The sequence below is a fragment of the Moschus berezovskii genome, chromosome 12 (genome assembly GCF_049115385.1).
Source record: "Moschus berezovskii isolate FMDL1 chromosome 12, NW_MosBer_1.0, whole genome shotgun sequence".
Lineage (NCBI taxonomy): Eukaryota > Metazoa > Chordata > Mammalia > Artiodactyla > Moschidae > Moschus > Moschus berezovskii.
In genome coordinates this window covers 28,594,064-28,614,363 of record NC_142471.1, presented here as the reverse complement: position 1 = coordinate 28,614,363, position 20,300 = coordinate 28,594,064, and the positions used below count along the sequence as shown (strand labels likewise).

At 54.2% G+C, this 20,300-nt stretch overlaps 2 protein-coding genes across 2 annotated transcripts in view; one reads left to right on the top strand and one right to left on the bottom strand.

The window, feature by feature from the left end:
• Positions 1–20,300, bottom strand: part of CDH23 (cadherin related 23) — a 442,755-nt gene that overhangs the window by 39,109 nt on the left and 383,346 nt on the right. Inside the window, exons 37-38 of the mRNA XM_088841955.1 lie at positions 657–878; positions 269–388 (exon numbers count right to left, since the gene is read on the bottom strand). Of these exons, the coding sequence (XP_088698081.1) occupies positions 269–388; positions 657–878 (342 nt within the window). The remainder of the gene's footprint in view (positions 1–268; positions 389–656; positions 879–20,300) is intronic.
• VSIR (V-set immunoregulatory receptor) overlaps positions 5,999–20,300 on the top strand; it is a 31,141-nt gene continuing 16,839 nt past the window's right edge. Inside the window, exons 1-3 of the mRNA XM_055425519.2 lie at positions 5,999–6,219; positions 16,733–17,158; positions 18,038–18,094. Of these exons, the coding sequence (XP_055281494.1) occupies positions 6,138–6,219; positions 16,733–17,158; positions 18,038–18,094 (565 nt within the window). The 5' untranslated portion in view covers positions 5,999–6,137. The remainder of the gene's footprint in view (positions 6,220–16,732; positions 17,159–18,037; positions 18,095–20,300) is intronic.

The following is a 20,300-nucleotide window of genomic DNA, read 5'->3' as shown; positions in this document are numbered from 1 at the left end:
AGACCAGGAACATGAACTCCTGCTGGCTTGACCAGAGTCTGTGCTCTCCCCATGAAGGGGAGAAGGGCAGGCATAATCATCCATCTCACAGCTGCAGCCACACAGAGAGGTTCTGGAATCTCAAAGTCACAGTGCAAGTTTGGGTGAGTTGCAGAGACCAGGACAGGGACTGTGGATTGAGGTGTTTCTCCTGAATAATCTTTCCCTACGCTGTTTCCCCATGGAACTGTCCAGGCTGGGGCTGTGTGCCACCCACCCATCCACCCACCGTGGTGGTAGAGGTGAGGCGATGTGACAGGAGGGGGCACTGGTCCGTGGCAGTGACAATCAGGGTGTAGCGGCCATGGCTGATCTCATAGTCCAGCTCCTTGGCAGCACGGATGATGCCCTGTGGGATACAGAGAAGGACAATGGTGGGTCAATGTGTCGTGGGTCTGGGGTGCCCTCTGACCACCCTAGGAGGTTGGCCCTGATATCCTGGCTGTGATAAGGAGCCCCTGTTATCCCAGCCTGTTCATCCTCCCGCACATGCTGCCGTCCTGTTTTCCTCCTGGACTCCATCTTTGCTCTGCCCCAGCCCCGTGATGTTGCTTAGCTTCCCTCCAATCCCTTTAGCCAGCTGACCCTCTTCGTGGCCCCTTCCACCAGCTGCTGACCGTGTGTCTGTTGATACGAAAGGTGTTGATGATGTTGCCTGCCACGATGGCATAGGTAACTGTGCCATTGGGTCCTTCATCTAGATCCAGGGCCTGGATGGTGATGAGGCTGGTGTTGATTGTGTCCGGGCCCTCATCCAGTAAGATCTCGTAGTGGGGCTGCTGGAACATGGGCGCGTTATCATTCTCATCCACGATGGTCACATACACGTGGGTGGTGGCCTGTGGAGAAGAGCGTGATTAGGTTCCTCGGTCAGCTGGCTAGGGGGTTGAGGTGGAGTTAGCTGGACGTGTTCCTAGGCTGAACTTACTCAATGTGATACAACATGGTGAGGTAAAGAGAGAAGGGTGAGAGTGAGTGAAGTCACAGGCTGATAGAGGAAATTACAGAGGCTCCACTGAGAGCCAAGCTAGGCAACTGCTTTGGTCCAAGATGGCACTTGCACCACCACTCTCATGTCCATGTCAATGGCAGACATTACTAATCAACTGTTGTACTGCTGAGGCCAGATGCAACCTCAGAATCCGTATCAGAACACTGATCTAGTGATTAACACTGGCACATCAGATGAGCCCCAGTAACTGCCTCCAGCCCATAGGTTTGACTGGGCCAGGGCCTTACTTACCCTGGGCCTCCTTCTAGATCACAAAAGGCAAGAATGTAATGTACATAGTCCAGGAATTTAAACTTCACCCACTGTTCAGGTGATCAAGAAAATAGAAATACCTATTTTCAGCACTTTTGAGAGGAAGGACCTTGGGTTTGGGGCAGTTCCATGGACAGAATTTGTAGAGTTGTGAAAAATAAAGCTAACAGCATATGACTTCAATGCAAGTACAATTTCACACCATGCTCTCTAGTGACTGGCCATTGTTGATGGATGTTTGGTCCAATTAGACCACAGGTAATACCCAGGCAATCGAAACTCAGCAAGCAGCACCCAAGAACCATTGAGAAGTGGTTGATGTGGCACTTCACAAGCAGAAGCGCTAAGTGGAAGAAAGAAATTGGCCATGTACTGGTATTCTCTGTCACTCAGCCTCCCTCCTCCCTTTCTGCTTCTCCACCTGGGAGGATGTCCTCTGTGAACTGCCTTACCTGGGCTCCCCTGCCATCTGGCTTCCACATGATTTGGCCCATGGGAGGTCCAGGCAGAAGACGGAGATGGGGTGGGGGCATTTCTACCCCCTTTTCTTCGCGGCAGTTCTGCCAGAGGCAGTGGTTCTGCTGGGTGGCCCCTCTGTCACAGCTCTGGCCCTCACTGGGCTCTAATTACCATCTGCCTCTTGCCTTCTGCACCCATGGGTGGAAATGGCTTCCTGCAGTTTTTAGTCTATGGGTTCTTTGCCAGGCATCTGTGAACAGTCCCTCCATTAAGCTCTCTCAGTTGAGCCCTTTCTGAGTGTGCCGTCTGTTTCCTTCCAGTACCCTGACTCATACAAACTATAATTAGTGACTAATATAAAATACAATAATAAGGTTATAACCACTTTAAAAACTTCTGGGTAGAGAGAATGTGACCAGGCAATTGTCAAGAACAGGGAACCAAAAGCAGGCAGTGCGAAAAACTGGATAGAGACAACTTATGTGCACCTTTATTGGGGGTGGAGTTGGTTCTGGAATCACCTGTGGAAGGACAGACAGACGGACAGGAGACCTGCACCCTGGGGAGGCAGGGACAGCTGCAGCTCTGGATCTTGGCAGGGGGTGGGTGGGGTATGTTAGGTGGTTGCTAGAACTGTTTCCAAAGCAGGGAGTGTTGGAAACCTGGAGATGGGACTCGGTGACCTTGGACATGTCACAGAGATCCTTTCTGGACCTTTTCTGTCTGTTAGTGAAGGACCCCGACTTGTTCTTTAACATCCCTTCTGGTTCAGACATTCCAAGGAGCTGATCTGCCACCATCAGTCTGAACCCTTGCTCCATCAGGGAGATACGCTTTTGGGTCTTAGAGTCTCAACGAGTCTTCATAAAAATGACAATCACACAGTGAAGGAAAATGCATTGTTTTTACATTTCTCAGACTTTCCCACCAGAGTGGAGAGGGGACTTGCACTGAATTGGGGAACACCCCTGAAGCATTTATCTCAAGAATGAAATATCTTTGAAATCTCTCCTATTGAAAGCTCATGTAAGTAAGTTTCACACTTTTTTTCCTCATAAGGTGTTTGTTAGTTTCCATTAAAAATGGTGGTGGAGGCCCCAAATCTTTGAGTAAAGATGACTCTCAAGGAAGGACACTGTGTTCATCTGTGGCTCTGCACACAGATGCAGCTGTGAGCGCTTACCACCAGCGAGGAGCCCAGCACTGCACCCTTCTGAGCCCCTTCTGCCAGCAAGACAAGCCAGCGCCACCCTACAGCCTCACCAAAAGGGTGGTGGTACTGACATTTCCCACTTTCCCAGACTCCTGGAAGTGGGTCTAACCAGTGCAGGCCTGAGAGTGAGGGGGAGCTCCAACAGAGCTGCTCTGTGGTACCCCTTCTCTCTAAGACCAGGTTGGAGCTTGGGAGGAGGAGGTGGGTCTGACTGCCCCTGGCCTCTAGTGTGAGGAGGAAGCTGGTGCCCTGAAGGCCCTCTCAGCCAAGCTCTTCCGCCCTGATACTGGAGAAACAGTGCTTGAGGTTTCTGGACCATGCCCACACCTTGGGCAATGCCTCTGTGTCTCACCCTGATGCAAACCTAGGAGGCTCGCTGGGGTGGGGGGAGTGTGGGGAGGAAGAAAGTGGAGGGGGACTGGGCCCAGCTCAGGTGTTCTCGCCCTCTGGGTAAGGGGTTGGCAGAGCAGTTGCTCCCCTCCCCCAATCCCAGCCTCCCCACACCCACCTTCTAGGCCCTGGGGCAGAGGGAGTCTGGTTTCAAGGGTGGTTAGGGCCAGGCCGAGCCAGGAAGGGATGACGGGAGGGAGAGCAGGTGCTCTAGGGTCTCACCCTACAGTGACCCCACCTCACTTCCACCAGATGATGGCCAGGGTGGGAAGAGCGCCTGGTACCCACCTGGTTTCAGTTGGCTTTGTGATTTCCCTGGGTGGAAGAACTCTCACTCTGCCAGGAAGAAGGGCCCCAGGCTGTCCCCTAAAGCAGGGTCACAAGATCAGGACTGTGACCAAGAACTTGGATTTTGTCCTGGAAATCAGGACACATCCCAGGGGGAGTCCCTGGCTTCAGGGAGACTAGGCGCATACCAGTTCACATAGTAACAGCATGATGCCCACCCTTCCTCTGTTGCAGCTTTCCCTACCCTGAGAGTGAGGTCTGGAAGCATTCAGAGAATCTCTGACTTGGACCAGTCCGCCCATGGGACACCCAGAGTTCCTGGCTTTCCTTGAGTCTCACCACCCTGACTCTGGACCCACATGGACTCTGGCTGTACTTTGTCTCTCAGCTTGGGTGTTGCTTGTGAGCTCAAGACCCTTAACGGGTCGGCAAAGCCTTTGGAAGCTTCACCGAGGCTGGGGTAAACAGAGTACAGTGCTGTGCTCTCCCTCTCCCCTCATCCCTGGCCCTTACCATTGTCACCTCCACTTCTATTTGGGAAATCACTACTCACTTATACATCAACTTATCCATTCAGAGAAGTGTGTGTCAAACATCTCCCCTATGCCCGGTTTTGTGCCAGGGACTCGGAAACATCAGAGACAGACCCTGGTTCCCTAAAGCTCATAGTCTAGCCCAGGAGGGCAAATGAGCCTGGGGAGAAGACCAGCTGTTTGGTAACCCCAGGCTTGGTATGATAGACAGAGGGGGCGTAGACTGGACGGAGACCTTCAGGGGACATTCAGGGTGCTTTGTAAAGGGAAAGAGCCTGAGTTGAGCCCTGAGCGATAAGAACTTGGGTGAAAGGAGAGAGACACTGCCAGGAGCGCCAGTACTGGGGGTGGTGCAAGAGCAGAGGGCTAGAGGTGGGCGTGTGTGAGAGCGTCCTGCAGACATCTGAGGCACAGGGAGTAAGAGAGCTGCAAGGTGGGAGGTGATACTGGGGCCTGGGCCAGAGGAGTGCTGGTGATTTTCTATGGGACACACTACACAATGTTGTGGACACACTACACAATGTTGTACACACACACACACCCCCCCTGCCAGAGGAGTGCTGGTGATTTTCTATGGGACACACTACACAATGAAGTACACACACACGCACACACACACCCCGCCAGAGGAGTGCTGGTGATTTTCTATGGGACACACTACACAATGTTGTGGACACATTAACAATGTTGTACACACACACACCCCGCCAGAGGAGTGCTGGTGATTTTCTATGGGACACACTACACAATGTTGTGGACACATTACACAATGGTACACACACACGCACACACACACCCCACCAGAGGAGTGCTGGTGATTTTCTATGGGACACACTACACAATGTTATGGACACACTACACAAATGTACACACACACACACCCCGCCAGAGGAGTGCTGGTGATTTTCTATGGGACACACTACACAATGTTGTACACACACACACACACACACCCTGCCAGAGGAGTGCTGGTGATTTTCTATGGGACACACTACACAATGTTGTGGACACATTACACAATGGTACACACACACGCACACACACACCCCACCAGAGGAGTGCTGGTGATTTTCTATGGGACACACTACACAATGTTATGGACACACTACACAAATGTACACACACACACACCCCGCCAGAGGAGTGCTGGTGATTTTCTATGGGACACACTACACAATGTTGTACACACACACACACACACACACCCTGCCAGAGGAGTGCTGGTGATTTTCTATGGGACACACTACACAATGTTGTAGACACACTACACAATGTTGTACACACACACACCCCGCACATGTGTCCCAGTGTAGGGATGTGCCAAGCCCGTACCTGTGTGCATGTGTACATGTGCAGAGGAGTGTTGCAGGCTCTGGAATCTATTGTCTAGCCTGCTCCAACTCACCCAGCTCTTTACAAAAGTTAGATTCCATCCATCCGTTCCACTCCTGGGAGTGCCTACTACATATCAGGACCTGGGATGGGTTGGAGGGTGATCGGTGCAAGCCCCTGCTGGTGGGTGAGGGCTGATGCAATCTGTGATGATGCTAAGTTAGACGTAGATGTACTTCTCAGGCTTTGCACCAATACTAATCCTCTGCAAACAGGAATAGGGGAGAGAAGAAAGGGCTTGAAACTAGCGATGAAGCTGCGCTGCTGACTCTGGGATACTGCCTGGCTGCCCCACCTTACAGGGCCAGGCCCTGCGGGACAGTGGAAAGCCCCTCCCGTGGAGCCTTGGAGAGGCAGTGCCCTCCATGGCCGCCCGGGGGTGCTGTGGGGCCCCTGGAGCGGGCGGCCGTCTGCGCTCACTTGCTCGACACTCACTCGCCCGGAGGTTTCCCCGCCGGCCGCGTCCCGTCCGCTCGCTGAGAACCAGAAGTACCCTCTGCGTGCCCCTGGGCTCCGCTCCGGCCCGGCTGCGCCAGACGCAGCTCTGCCCGACGGCGACATGGGTTTTCCCCCGGTCCCGGAGGCTGGCAGCCGGCGCTGGAGGCCTGTGCTCCTCGCCTTCTTCCTGGCTGCCTCCCGAGGTAAGGTCGGCGAGCCTGGGTGCGGGGGAGGAGCACCGGGAGAACACGGCGGGCAGGGTGGGGTCACAGGTCAGACGGGGGTGCCCCGGGCGCCCCCTTCAGCCCCCTGTGACCCACCCCACCCGCCATGGCAGAGCGGCTGCTAGGACTACTTGGCAGCGGGCAGCAGCTCTCTGCCAAGTGCCCTGGCTGGGTGGTGGGCACATCTGTTTGCTGACAGCTGCCTGAGCGGCTGCCTGTCCAAGCCTTCCCAGCCCAGAGAGCCCAGGGCATGAGCACCTTCTGCCGAACAGGCGGTGGACGAAGTGGAGACAACCCAGTGTGTTCTAGTGGATGCCCCTGGCATTTGACACCTGCGGCATCTCCCTGCCCCACCTTAGGGCTCCAGGATCTCACACGGTAGGGGAGTTGTATACTCACAGCCATTGTCCTATACCCTGGTGACACTCAGGGTTGAGCCTTGGTGGGCACTGGTCAGTGTGGCCACTGGGCTACTGCTGGACATGCACACTCCTCTGAGGGTCTGAGTGCTAAGTGGTCAGCGGATTCCCGGCATCCTAGCAAAGCTGCCTCCGGGGGACTGATGTAGAGCATGCGCAGGGGAGAACATGGGGGCATTTCCCAGCTCAGTTATGAGCCCCTTCTAGGTCCTTGGATAGCTTATAGCATCTTTCAGGCCTCAGTTTCCTCAGCTCAAACACAGAAGCCATACACGGGGAGGTGTCACTTTCCTCTTCCAAAGTCCAGACTTTCATGGCTCTAAGTGGTATCCTGGTTAGGACACAGGGGCTCCTTGAGTTGGGGGGGCACAGGAGGTCCTGGCACCCATAGTCTGGTCGACAGTTCTTGTCTGTCTTGGACTGGAGCAGTTGGATCGTGAGGGAGGAGGGGACCGGCAGGCAGCCTATGGAACTCAACTTTTAAACTTTTTCCCTGGGAAGGCGGAGGGAAAGTGTGAGTCATGCAGGGAGTCAGAGGGAGGCAGGAGGGAGGTGGGGAGCTTGGCACGAGACCCAGTGGGCGAGTCGGAAGAAGAGGAGGGAGCGGACGACAGGATAAGAGCAAGAGGAGGAGCCTGAGAGGACCTGGAAAACACCTGAGAGACTGAGGAGCCTGCAGGCAGGCTCATGTTATCCCAGCACTGGAAGGCTGGCCTGGCCTTCTATGAGGAGGAGGGAGCCCACTTCCCACAGACATTGCTGCCCAAGCCCTGAAGTGGGTGCTGCCCAGAAAGAGTCAAAGCGGGTGGGGGAGCAGTCTCAGCATCAAGGCCATGGCTCGTGGAAGACACGGTTTCCCAGAGGAGCAGGGGATGGTGGCAGGCAGGAAGGCCAGCAGCCCGCTGGCTCCAGACCCCTGCCCTGTCTCAGCCTCTCCAAGTGACCCTGAGGGGCCCTTCAGTTCTCTTAGCCCTACCCTGTGTCCTCCTCTGGCTAGGCTCTCTGCTCAGCAGCCCCAGTTTGGGAAACTGAGTTCCAGAGGACTAGGGCAGCCAGTTGCACAGAGGCTCAGAGCCCCTCGCTTCAAGCCAGGAGACTTCCCAGAGAGAGCTTGGCACTCCACCTCTTCCTGGGCCCAGTTCAGGGGGATAATTAGGGTTTGAAGCAGTTTTCCACTGAAAGGAGTCATGAGAATTCTCTTAGTTTTGAACTAGTCTGGGACTCAGTATTCCTACCTGTAATATGGGCATGCTAATGAGTATTCATGTTACTACCTAGTAGAGTCTGCAACAAGGGGGCTAAGAGATGGGCAGGCCTAATTGCAGGCATGGTCCAGAGGGTCTGTGAACTGAAAAGACTGGCTTGCCGGCCCGCTGAGGTGCTGGGTTGCCTTGGGCAGGATTGATGCTTTGGGAAGGTGAGATGGGGTAGCTGGTACAGATCTGTTCTCTAACTTTTGGGGCTGGGCCAGCTCCGTGGAGAATGGTGGTGGTGAGTCTGATGCTTAGGAGCCCAGGACCCAGAAGACCCCAAGGATGGCAGAGCCTCTTCTTCCCCTTTGGCATCCCTAGGGCCTATGGAAGTTACTGACCTTGCCATGACCTCACAGGCTGACCCAGGAGTCTCCAACTCTGGGACTAGTGCACTGGGGAGGGAGGAGCCCATCCTCCCCTGTATGGTAAGCAGTGTTGCAGGCCCTTGTTGAGTAACCCAATGGTGCAAGCCTCTGATGCAGCAAGGACTAGTCTTAGGAAATCCACAATCCTCTGCCCAGAAGCCCTGCGGTGGAGAGAAGCAGCCTTGAGGCCAGCCCATGGGCAAAGGGAGCCTCTACCCAATGGCAGGGGTCCCCAGCTATATTGGGGAGCACATAGCTGGGCTGGTTGCTCTCTTTTTCTCCCAAACAGGGCAAAGGTTCCCTGCTTGGGTCTGACCTCCGGGGACAGGGTGGCCCTAGTGGGAGGTACACTGCTGAGGGGTCGGCTCCCTATATGCAGCACACACAGGGGATCTGAGGGCCAGGCAGACTGAGGGAAAGAGAGAGGAAGGAAGGGGTCCTCAGTGCCCAGCGGGTATGCTGGCAGTGACCCCTCAACCAGCACCGACCAAGTCCCAAAGACTGAGTTTGAGGCTGCAGGTTTTGAGCCAGCTGTTCATCCAGGAGCAGTCTGGCCTCGCCAGGGGAAGGGGACCAGGGAGCACCGGGACAGCTTCTGATAGACCCTGGGGACCCCTCAGCAGCAGTGCTGGCACACGCAAGGCCTTCCTGATGCCACCGTGTGTGAGAATGGCAAAGTTAGGGACTTGGAGTCATGTGCCCTGCCTTCCAGGGTTTCTTGTACAACCCGTTACTTAACAGTCCAGCCTGGGGAGGCAATGAGCCCCCCATTCACCTCTCAAGATGGCCCTGTGCTGCTCTGTGATTTTGTGCGTTACTCAGCACGCCTGAGCAGGTTCTGTCATCCCTCCAAGAGGCACGACGACAGTGCCTTCCTCAGGGGCTGTGCTGAAGGGCACACACACAGTGTAGCACCTGGCACCTGCTTCTGGTTGTGTGGTAAGAGTCTGTCTCCTGGCGTTTGAAGGCCACATGCCACTGGCTCACTGTCTTAGCTCCTGGCTGCCTACAGGGTCCAACAGAGTGCCCAGAGCATGGGAAGGCACCGACTGGCTTCCCTGGGACAGGACTCTCTAGAATCCTGGAGGTCTGAGGTGCTGAGCCCAGCCCTTCGTGCCACCTCTATGCACGTGGAGTCTGAAATGCCCATGCAGGTGCCTGTAGAGTCTCCTCTTAAGGTTCCCTGGAGATGGGGACTCTGCAATTTCAAGGCAAGCCAGGGTTTGCTTGTCTTCTTAGGGTCTTTCTTGTAACTGAACTTAATATTCAGCCTAGTTTACTTTGGCTGACCACCCCCAGAGAGAAAAACAATGGCCACCTTTGTGCACACCAATAATTCAGTAATGAAGCTGCTCGGCTCCTTGGCAAGCCAGCCTAGTCCCTTAACCCTTCTACATAGGATCTTACTTCTCATGGGGACCAGGGGGTCAAGTCCTGCCTCTGCTGTTCACGTACTATGGGACCACAAACACGCACTCCCTCTTTATCTGAGCCCTAAGCAGGCTGGGTAACAGGGTCTCAGCAAGGCTGAAGACATGATTCTGAAGGGTAATTCCATGATGGTGTTTCCTGACCCTCAGTCCATTTCTTCACCACCTTGGGGATTTCTACAGTGTCTGCCTATTACCATATGTACTTTAAAAAATCTACTCATTTCTTTTACTTAGGTAAATAGATTTTAAAAGGAAACTGTATATCACTTGCCATTAATGGAAAGCCAGTGTCACTTGCCACAAATAGAACAAAATTATAAAAGTGCATAATAAGAAAACCAAATATGGTAAATTCTGACTGGAAACTATAGCCTGGAGAAGGCTCCAAGCCTGCTGTACCTTGCGAGAAAAAAAAGACGATGAGCTTAGTATATAATAGAGATGTTTTGAAGATACACTGGCATCAAACTAGGACTTTCTCTTTGATGTAATCAGGACTGAAAGAGAATCGAAAAGGGAATAGCCTTCTCTCTATGTGATTCAATGTTATTTAATGCCATCAAACTGAAAGTAAAACTACTTATGCTATAGATGCCGTCAGCTCCTCTCCACTGCAAAAGAAAACTCGCCACTGTGAAGAGTGGCAGCCGGTGGCAGGGGGCAGTTTAGCTCTCCTGGAAGAAGGGAAGGAGGGCAGTTTCCCATCCTAAGAGGCCAGGACAGGGTCAGCAGGCCTATCTGGGCTTCTTCTAGACCCCAGTTCTCCCGGCCCCCGTTGCCTTCTGCAAATAAATATAGTGGCTCTAGCTGGGTCCTCTCCTCATGCCGGGACCAGCTGGCTGACCAATGGGGGAGAGTGGGAGAGGGAGCTGGCAGCCCCATTGGCCAGGTCACACTGTACATCTCTAGGGAGGAGGTGGGGACCCGGCTAATCCTTGGCTACTTCTACACTGCAGACCTCAGGAGCTGGATGACCTGGGCTCAAATCCTGGAACCACCAAGGACTATTTGTGAAACTCTGTACCAGTTACTTAGCCTCTCTGTGCTTCAGTTTCCTCATCTGTAAAGTGGAGATGGTCACAGGGAGGGGGGATTCAATAAGTGAATCAATGCAGAAGTGATCAGAATGATGCCTGGCACAGAGTAAGCACCTGCCACTGCCATTACCACCAAGCCTCCTGCACTGAAGGGAGGGCACAAAGAGATATGAGCCTGAACCTTAGGATGTCTTCAAAGCACAGGATCTCGAGGGTAGCTGGAGCTGGCAATCTGGGCTCCATAGAGCCGTCCTCAGGGAAGGCCTGGGAGAGCTGAGGAAGGAGCCATCCAGAGGAGTGGTCACTGGTGCAGCTCTGGCCAGCCTCCAGGCTCTCCCTGGGGAGGTGTGCTGGCCAGCAGCCTCCAGCCCCAGAGGCAGCGATGCTTTCCCAAGGTGCTGGAAGTGCCACTTCCTCCCATAGAGCCTGGCTTCCCCTTCCTAGCCTCCTTGGTCTGATGTGAATGGACATTTCCTGCAGGAGAAGGTATCAATAAACACATCTGAGATGCCCTTTGTCCACACTGGCTACGGAGGCCCATGGGCGGACCTGCCAGCTTTGGGCCCTCAGCGCCTTGCCCTGGAGCTACTTCCTGGAGCTTAGCGCTGGAATCAGGACCAGTCCTGATTGGTTCTTACCTCTGTTGCCCTTTGTGCTCTGTATCTTGATAAAGACAGAGCCTGGCCTTTCCTTATACCCTTCATGGACTGCCCTGGCAGGGAGCTGGAGGCCACACTCATGTCCATTTGGGGTCCGCTGTGAGGGCGAGGACCTGGCCTTTTGCATCTAGCACGGGGCCAGCAATAGCAGGCCATGAGTAACTGTTTACTTACAGCCCCTAGCAGCTAGACAGAGTCCAGCTGTTTGGGTGGGGCCTTCTAGGCCTGACTAACTGAACCAGGGACCCACCTCCAAAGGCTGGGGTGTTGCCTTGGTGACTGTGGGCTAAGTTCATGCCTGGTCAGGGAAAATACACAGGCCTGTTTACACGCCCCACCCCCTGCCCCCACACCCATCCCATGCACACCCACAGGGTTTCACGAGGTGCCTGCTTGCGGGGGAAAGGGGTCACACAAACTAGCAAATAGAAGCTTTTACAAGAGGCTGAGCCCCTCTGTGGCTGAGGGTCCCATTGCTAAAAAGTGGCAGAAGCAGGACTGAATTCTGAGTGGAAGTCCCTTAAGGAACTCTGCACCCCGACAGCCTCTCTGCATTGGGCCCGGCTCAAGTTTGGACCTTAATAAATATTTGTGGAATGAAAGAATGATGTTTTTGCTTTGGGTCTGAGGCAGAGCAAGGATGATTGTGTGGAGAGCGCAGAAGTCAACTGGAGGTCAGTTCACTCTCTGAGTAGCTGGAGGATGAGGTGTTAGCCCCACCCGCTGCAGGGGTGAAGGGCTCTTCCTGTCTGCAGTGTTGTTGGCTTGTCCAAGGTGTGGGCCTCTGTTCAGCCACGTAGGGCTGTGTGGCCTTGGGCAAATCGCTTCACCTCTCTGGTTCTATTTCTTCCTCTTTAAAATGGGGATAATAAGACCTACATCAGAGGTTATGAGAATTAAATGAGTGTGAAGTGCTCAGCAAGTCCTGACATATAAGAAGCGCTCATAAATGCCTGTGATCATCTTCGTATTGTTGCCCATTCTTGCCACCTTCCTCTGCCCTGAAGAAAGACAGCCTTTCTCACCTGTCACAGGGTTTCAGAATTGGAAGGGGGCTAGGAATGTGGGGAGCCTCTCAAGATAGGATAAGAAAGGGAGGCCCAGAGAAGGATGGGACCTGCCCAAGGCACACAGTAAGGGCATGGCTAAGTGGGGACTGGGGCCTAGGGATCTGCCCACCCAGGCTAGTGTTTTAATCCTGACCTAGAATTACCCCAGGGTCACAGCACTCTTCCTGCAGGTGCTTCTGCAAACTCACCCAGCAGCAGGTGGGGGCTGGGCCCTAAAACAGCACGATGATGGATGGTTCCCACACAGGCACAGGCTCAGCCTAGGACCTGGGGCCTTTTCCTGTTCCACATGCTCTCGGCCACCCTGGAGCCAGGGGCCTTCCTCCCCAGTCTCCGACAATGCCCCAGGTGTCCAAAAGGATCTGCTCCTTACAATAAGCAACATCCTCTGGCCAAATAATTATAATTCCAGCTGGGCTATTTATAGCCCCTGATAACACACATGTGTGTGTGCAGTCGTGGAAGGCATGGGGCACGTGTGCAGTTTTCCCTAGCGCCGTGCCCTTGAGAGTCCACCTAAGGACAGGCTGCCCCTGGGCCTTATCCTTGCTGGAGTCTCAGACACAACAAACAAAATGTTTTCTCTTCCCCAGGACAAGTCCTGTGGACATCTGGCCCACCCCATCCAGTCCGTTTGCTGGAACTGAATACTCTCTCCCACACCCAAACCTAAAGTCCAGTGTAGCTTCTCCTTTTTCTAAAAGGGGAAGAGGTCCTTTTGGGGTGCTTGGGGTATTAGGAATTGAGCAATGACCCTCCTCAGCTCTGTCTCTGAACCCCAGTTCTGTGTTCCCCTGTGAGTCTGCAAAGAAACTGCCTCTTGGGCTGAAAAGCCCCTCCCCACTACTTTCCTGGGGAATTCTGTGGTCCCTAACACCATTGCTTGGACCGGGGAGGCCTGGGTTGGTGCCCCATTGGAGGCCCTGCTGCTTGCTCCCACCGTGCCCCATCACCCTGTGCTCACGGACGCCTATCCTGCCCACGAGCTAGCCGCATCTTGCCCGCATACTCGCCCCACCCCATCCACACCGCTGTCCACTTGACAGTCCCCGCCCTGCTCGGCTCTATGCTCCGTCTTGCTTCTGCCTCCACTGACCTGACCTGCGGCCCTGGCTCCACTGAGCCAGCCTCCCTCTAGCCCCCAAGGGAGCTGTCACATGGCCGGCTGGGGAAAAGGGGGAGTACAGGGCAGAGCTAATGCAGGGTCCCCTCTTTGGGTGGGTTTTTATTTTCCCTCAGAGGGCGCTTTCTGTGACTACTTCCCACTTTCATTTATTGGCACAGCCATAATTCAGTAGCTCGGTTTCCGCTGGGGGCCTTGGGTGGATCACTTTCTCTCTGAGCCTGACTGTTATATCTGTAGGACAGTGGGCTTGGGGAGTGGAATGCCTCCCTGGTTAGAAACCAAGGAGCCCACTCACGGACCAGAAACTCAAATGTCCATGGGACATTGATGGCAAGAGAGTGAAGCAGACTAGGGGCAAACATTAGGGAGAGGTGGGGACTGCGGCCAGCTAGAACACCAGTGCCCCATGGGAAGAGGAGGCTGCTGCTCAGTTCCAGTTGACAAGGGCCTCAAAGGAAAGCTGTGTGTGCTTGCGCTCAGCTGTGTCCAGCTCTTTGTGACCCCCATGGGCTGTAGCCCACTATGTGCCTCTGTTTGTGGAATTTTCCAGGCAAGAGTACTGAAGCGGGTTGCCATTTCCTACTCCAGGGGATCTTCCTGACCCAGGGATCAAACCCAGGTCTCTTGTGTCTCCTGCATTAGCAGACAGATTCTTTACCACTAGTACCATCTGGAAAGCTAGGTTTAGTGTTAATGTTCTGATTTTCAAAGAGAAGCTGGAAGTCAGAATTTTTGTATCAAATTCTTGGTCTTTAAATTTTGGCAATCTCAAAAAAAAAGGAAAAAAAGTAAAATACTTTGAGGTTCAAGTAAAATATATTTGAAGGCTGAATATGGCCTGTGGGCTGCCAAATTCTGAAACATTTTCTTTTAGTACAGTGTCTTAAGTGCTTGAGTTTAATTCTGACTACGGTATTTTCTCTGAACTTCAGTGAGTTACTTAACATCTCTGTGCCTCAGTTTCCTCATTGGTGAGACAGGAATAAAAATACACCTGCCTTACTGGGTGGTTAGCCATGCCCATCCTATTTATTATTCTTCTAGTCCTAACTAGATCCTTCTTTACCTGAAGCCCCCATGCTTCAGGTTCTGAGATTATACCCTCCAGAACTTCAGGCAAACCACTTTCCCTTTCTTGACATCTACATTTCTCCCTGAAAAGGAGATGAGCATCTTGACCAAAAAGTTCTGAAGTCTTTGCTCACCTTGGCAATGACTTTCCAAATATCTGGGATTCCTAGACATGGCTCCCTCTTACATGCGGGTGCCGGGAGTGGGAGGCTCTGGTGCGTATCTGTCCTTTTTACCCTCTGGGGCTTAAAACTCCACCCTTGCAGACATATTCTTTGGGGGAAATGTCTTTGCTGCCTCCTCACACTCTGCTTTAAATATGCAAGTGTGCCAAGACTGGGCCACAGCTGTTATCGGTCATTCACACTTTAGTGAGAAAGAATTCAAAGCAGGCTTCTCTATTCTATTTTCACTCCTAAGAAATGTCTTTTGAATCGCAGAAATGACTTAGAGACCTATCTAGCTCCCAGGTATCAAGCCCCAACTTTCAGAGCATTTCACGTAAATTATCTGTAGTTTTGCCTCAACTCTGGCAGGGAGCTGTTCCACTTCTGTGTTTTACAGCGAGGCATCTGAGGCTCAGTGTCTATGTAACTCACAGCTATTGGACTCCTTTGCAGGCTGAGCCGATTCCAAAGCTACAGCGGCTGCCTCTCTCCTGACTGGGCCAGGCTTTCAGCTCCTCTGGGTAGGGGTAGGGAGATAGGCTGTAAAACAGGAAAGGGGCGTCTGGAAAGAAGCGGCATTATTATCTTGGGTTCAGGCAATGGCAATGGAAGGAGCATATCCATTTGGATCCTGTACATATTTCCAAACCCTCCTTCCCTGTCGGCCCACAACAACCCCTTGGATGCCAAATAAAATGAAAACATCATGAATGTCTAGTAACTACAGCTGCCCCTCCGATGTCTGTAGAGGTCATGAGCGCGCACATGGCGTGTTCTTCTCTTTCCCTCATTCCGTCCTCTCACAACCCCAGTGCAGCTAATATGTTCCTCGCTGCACACCTGAGGAAACTGAGGCTCACAGCTAGACAGGATTTTCCGTTAAAGGGCCAGTGCTTTGGAGGGTCAACACGGTTACATGCTAGGAGACGGGGGTAGGGTAAAGAGGACCAGGGGTTGGCTTCATTTGCTTATTGAAACAAAATGAACGAGAAAACACGTCCAAGAAGCCCGGGTGGCAGGCAAGTGCCTGGATGAGATGACCTTTTCTGCACACCTGTCCGTGTCCCTGAGACACCTTGGGTATTCCTGCTTTACCTCCTTTTCACGTGCTGGGCTCCTGTCTGTCCATCAACCCCAAAGACTCTCCTTCCTTTAAGAAGTCTCCTGACTATTCCCAGGAAGGTCATGTCCTCTTTCCTTCAAGTGCCCCGAAGGCTGGCTTGGCTTTGCCCTTTGTCCTGTGGGGTTACTTTGTCAGGATGTAGGACTTGTCTACCCAGCTAGGCCATAAGCTCCCAAGGGAGGCTCCGTCTTCAGTGTCCAGGTGAGATAGAGCACCTGGCACAGGCCTCACACAGGCAGATGCTCTGTTAGTGCTAATGAGGCGGGTGCGGGACATGCGGGCCCCAGGAGTGGGAATACATGCCGATGGCCCCTGGAGGGGTGGTCCAGGGCAAGGGGCTGCTGTTTCCAAACTGCCTTCTGCTTCTCCCACCTGATGTGCTGAGCACGGGAACTGCAAGTGTCAGGGGCCAGGTCTGGGCAGAGCCACGGTGCCTGCAGTGAGGGGACGGGAGCTGGGGTCAACGCGTGTCCCTGGGAGAGGGACACCGCGGGCCCGGCCCACCCTGCTGCCTGCCCGGTGTCTCGCCTATGCCTCATCCAGCTTTACCTGGGGAGGCCCCTGTGGCTCCTCCCACACAGCCTGGAGGGAGCCGGGTTCACGAGCAAAACAAGAAGCTGAGGCTTGGGGAGGTCAGCTGACTGGCCCTGAGCTTGTGGCTGGGGAACCCTTATCTTTGAAGCCCCAGGCCGAGGTTCTTCCCTACTCGGGTGGGTACTGGGAGTGCTGCCGGCTCAGGTGGGTGACGGGCTCTCGTCTCTCTGAGCAGGCCTGGTGACAGCGTTCAAGATTGCCACGCCCTATTCCCTGTACGTGTGTCCCGAGGGGCAGAACGTCACCCTCACCTGCAGGCTCTTGGGCCCCCTGGCCAAAGGGCACGACGTGACCTTCTACAAGACCTGGTACCGCAGCTCGCGGGGCGAGGTGCAGGTCTGCTCGGAACGCCGGCCCATCCGCAACCTCACGTTCCAGGACCTCCACCTGCACCACAGCAGCCACCAGCCCAACACCAGCCAGGACCTGGCCCAGCGCTACGGGCTGGAGTCGGCCTCCGACCACCACGGCAACTTCACCATCACCATGCACAACCTGACGCTGCTGGACGGGGGCCTCTACTGCTGCCTGGTGGTGGAGGTCAGGCACCACCACCCGGAGCAGCGGCTCTTTGGAGCCATGGAGCTGCAGGTGCAGCGAGGTGAGCGCCTCCTCTGTGGGGCGGCCGGGGGTGGCTGTCACTGCGGGGATGGTGTCTGGGTTTGCCTGGGAGGACGAGCAGAGGACGGAGTGGCTGGCGGGGGCGGTGCTGTGCGTCTGGTGGTGTGACACTGTGCCGGGGGGGGGGTCTGATTCTGTATGGGTGGCGCTGGCACGCCAGGGCTGGTATGGCGTGTAGAGCTGTGAACACCTCTTTCTGGGTTGCTGGGTGTGATGGAGAGGAAGGGCGTTCGGGGCTCCGTTTATGACAGTGGGGGTTTTTTAATGGGAAAAGGTATAGGAACCAGTGGAGAAGGAAATGGGAACCCACTCCAGTATTCTTGCCTCGGAGAGCCTATGGACAGAGGAGCCTGGCGGGCTACAGTCCATGGGGTCACATAGAGGCAAAGAGTAGGACACGACTGAGTGACTGAGCATATGAACTTGGGCTGGCAGGGCTGTGATATATGACCTGTGGTGTGAGTTAAGGGTGTGTGTGTGTGTGCGTGTGTCAGTAAGAGGACTAGATAGAGGTGTGGGTGTAGGCAGGTATCCACACATCCATGGGGGTGTCATGGTGATGGGCAGGGCAGGCCTGGCTGTGCAGTGAAACTATGCCTCTGTGTGAGTTAGGTGTGTGTGTGTGCGCATGCGCGCATGCGTGTGTGTGTGTGTGTGTGTGTGTGTGAGTTAGGTGTGTGTGTGTGTTAGGTGTGTGTGTGTGCGCGTGCGTGTGTGTATGTGTGCAGCTGGGCCAGCATTGCCAAGGGGACACGAGCAAAGGTATCTGTGACAGGAGCAGGGCATACCAGCCTGGACAAGTCTTCCCGGCCTCCAGGGTCTGACGCCCACTTAATGACCCTTCTCTCTGCTCCCATAGGCGAAGAAACACTATCCAAGTGCATCGCATACCCACCCTCCTCCAATGAGAGCGAAAGTAAGAAACCACCTCTTGGCTCCTCTGGATTCTCTGTTCTTCTCTGTCCTCACCCTGGACCCAGACCTCATTCTGAACTCTGACCTCATCACCCCAAGCCCACGGAACCCTATTCCTCCTCTTTTGCTGCCGCCCCTCCCTTTTGCTTCCTTCTTCACCCGAGCCATTGGGCTGCAGCCTCCAGAAGCCCATTCCCCTTCTACGGCCTGAAGCTTGAGGAAGCTGGCTTCTGAGTCCTACCCCTGAATCCTGGGTGAGGCTGTGCCCTGGCAGCGACCTTGGGCCAAGTGCCCCCATGACAGATACTGGGTGCCACAGGCTGCCAAGCTTGTTTTCAGTGGGGACCACTCCTGCCCACCAGCCCTCTGCCACATGGGAAGGAGGGCGGTGTGTGTGTGGGTCCTCCTGGCTTGGACTCAACCTTGTTCTGTGTGTGTGGAGAGGGCAGAGGGAGAGGCTGAGGCAGGGCAATAGAACGACTTTTCCTAAAGCTACTATGTCTCAGGCACTGTGCTAAGTCCTTCTAAGTATTGGTATCTCAGTGGCTTCTTAAAAGAACCCTGTGAAGTAGGTGTCACCAACTTCATGGCACACTCATGGAAACAGAGGCCCAGAGAGGTGACATAACTAGCCTCAATTCACACATCTGACAAGGGAAGTGCAGCTGGCACTGTGCTCACCTCCCCTTCTGGAGGTGAGGTGAGCACAGCTGGGGAAAGAAATTGGATGCACAGGGCAGTGGGTGGCAGTCAGCCCCTTGGTGTTTGCCCAGAGGTGCCCATGGAGGGCAGGGGCATTGCTTTGAGGGATACCTGGGCACGAGCAGTCCAGGTGAGAATACCCAGCAGCTTGGAGACAGCAAAGGGGAGATGTCTTAGGCGTGCCCCCTCTTCTGACAGGAGGGGCTCTTGGCTTCCTCAGCCTTCTCTCCATTAGTATTTATTGGGCATCCAGTCTGGACCAGTCCCTGCCTAGGTCCCGGAGACACACAAGTGCAGGCCTTCTCCCTGCCCTCCAGGGAGAGGCATACATCACAGCTGAAGCCAGGAAGCTCAGCCACAGTCACGCCCCCACTCAAAGGCCATGGTGACTTTCTATTCAAACTACTCTTTTTTTTTTTTGAAACAACAAACAGACCAGCCAGGAATAAAATTAGAACACACTTTTGGTCTGAGCCAGACCCACATGGAAGTAAGAAACTAAGAACAAGCCCCTTCGTCTGCACACCACAGAGCTCATGTGTGGCCTCGCACCAAGCTGGCTGCCTTCCTCACTTCCTCCACTGGTGGCTCCCTGGGGAGGGTGGAGAGCACCCCCCCCCCCCACATACACCCCCGGGAGCCCCTTCCTGCCCATGCAGCAGCCTCACGACTGTGTGTGCACACACGCGCTGTGCACAGGACAGGGTAAGCCTCACCTGGTGGGTCCGTGAGTGTTCACTTCCCCATCACCCTTTCTACTATGAGCAACCCCCCAGTCCCACTTCTGCCTCCAGGGGCTCCTGCAGAACAACTCTGCCACTGCCCCCATTTCACAGATGGAGAAACTGAGGTTCAGATGGATGAAGTGAGTGGTTCTTAGTCTCCCAGAGCCAAAAAGGAGAAGCCAGAGCAACCTGGTTCTCAGTATGAAAACCCTGCCTGAGTACTGGGGCCCTCCCCTCTGTCAGCACTCATTTTCTGAAAGTCAGCTGTCTTGGAGACAGTGACAAGAGATGCCAGAGGGGACAGTGTCAGAGAAACCAGGTGTGAAATGGAGAGGGGGTGGCGATCTGGGTCATTTTTCTTGCTCTAGACTCGAGAGCAGCAGCTGCTGGAGTTCAGGGAACAGAAGTCACCTGGGAAGTTCTAGGAGTCTGACTGATGCCCAGGGGTGAGGCAGAACTTGACTGCTAAGAGTAGGTCAGGCTTCCTTTGCTGGGCACCTCGACTCTCAGGTTTTGACATATTCCTTCCTCTCCAATTCATGGGATGTGCAGCCTCACTCTGCTCCCTGCTTCCCTGAACTACTGTCTGCAGGGAATTGGCTTCTTAATGGCCACAGGGACATGTTTGCTTCTGTCCCAATTGTCAAGGGCAGGGGTAAAGCATCAATCTGAAAGCTTCTGAAAGGCTGGAGTCCCCTTTCAGGGTTTTGGTTCTGGAGGTCTGGAGACGACAGCTGTGAGGAGCCTTGGCACTAAGGTGGAAGTGGTCTCAGATGAAAA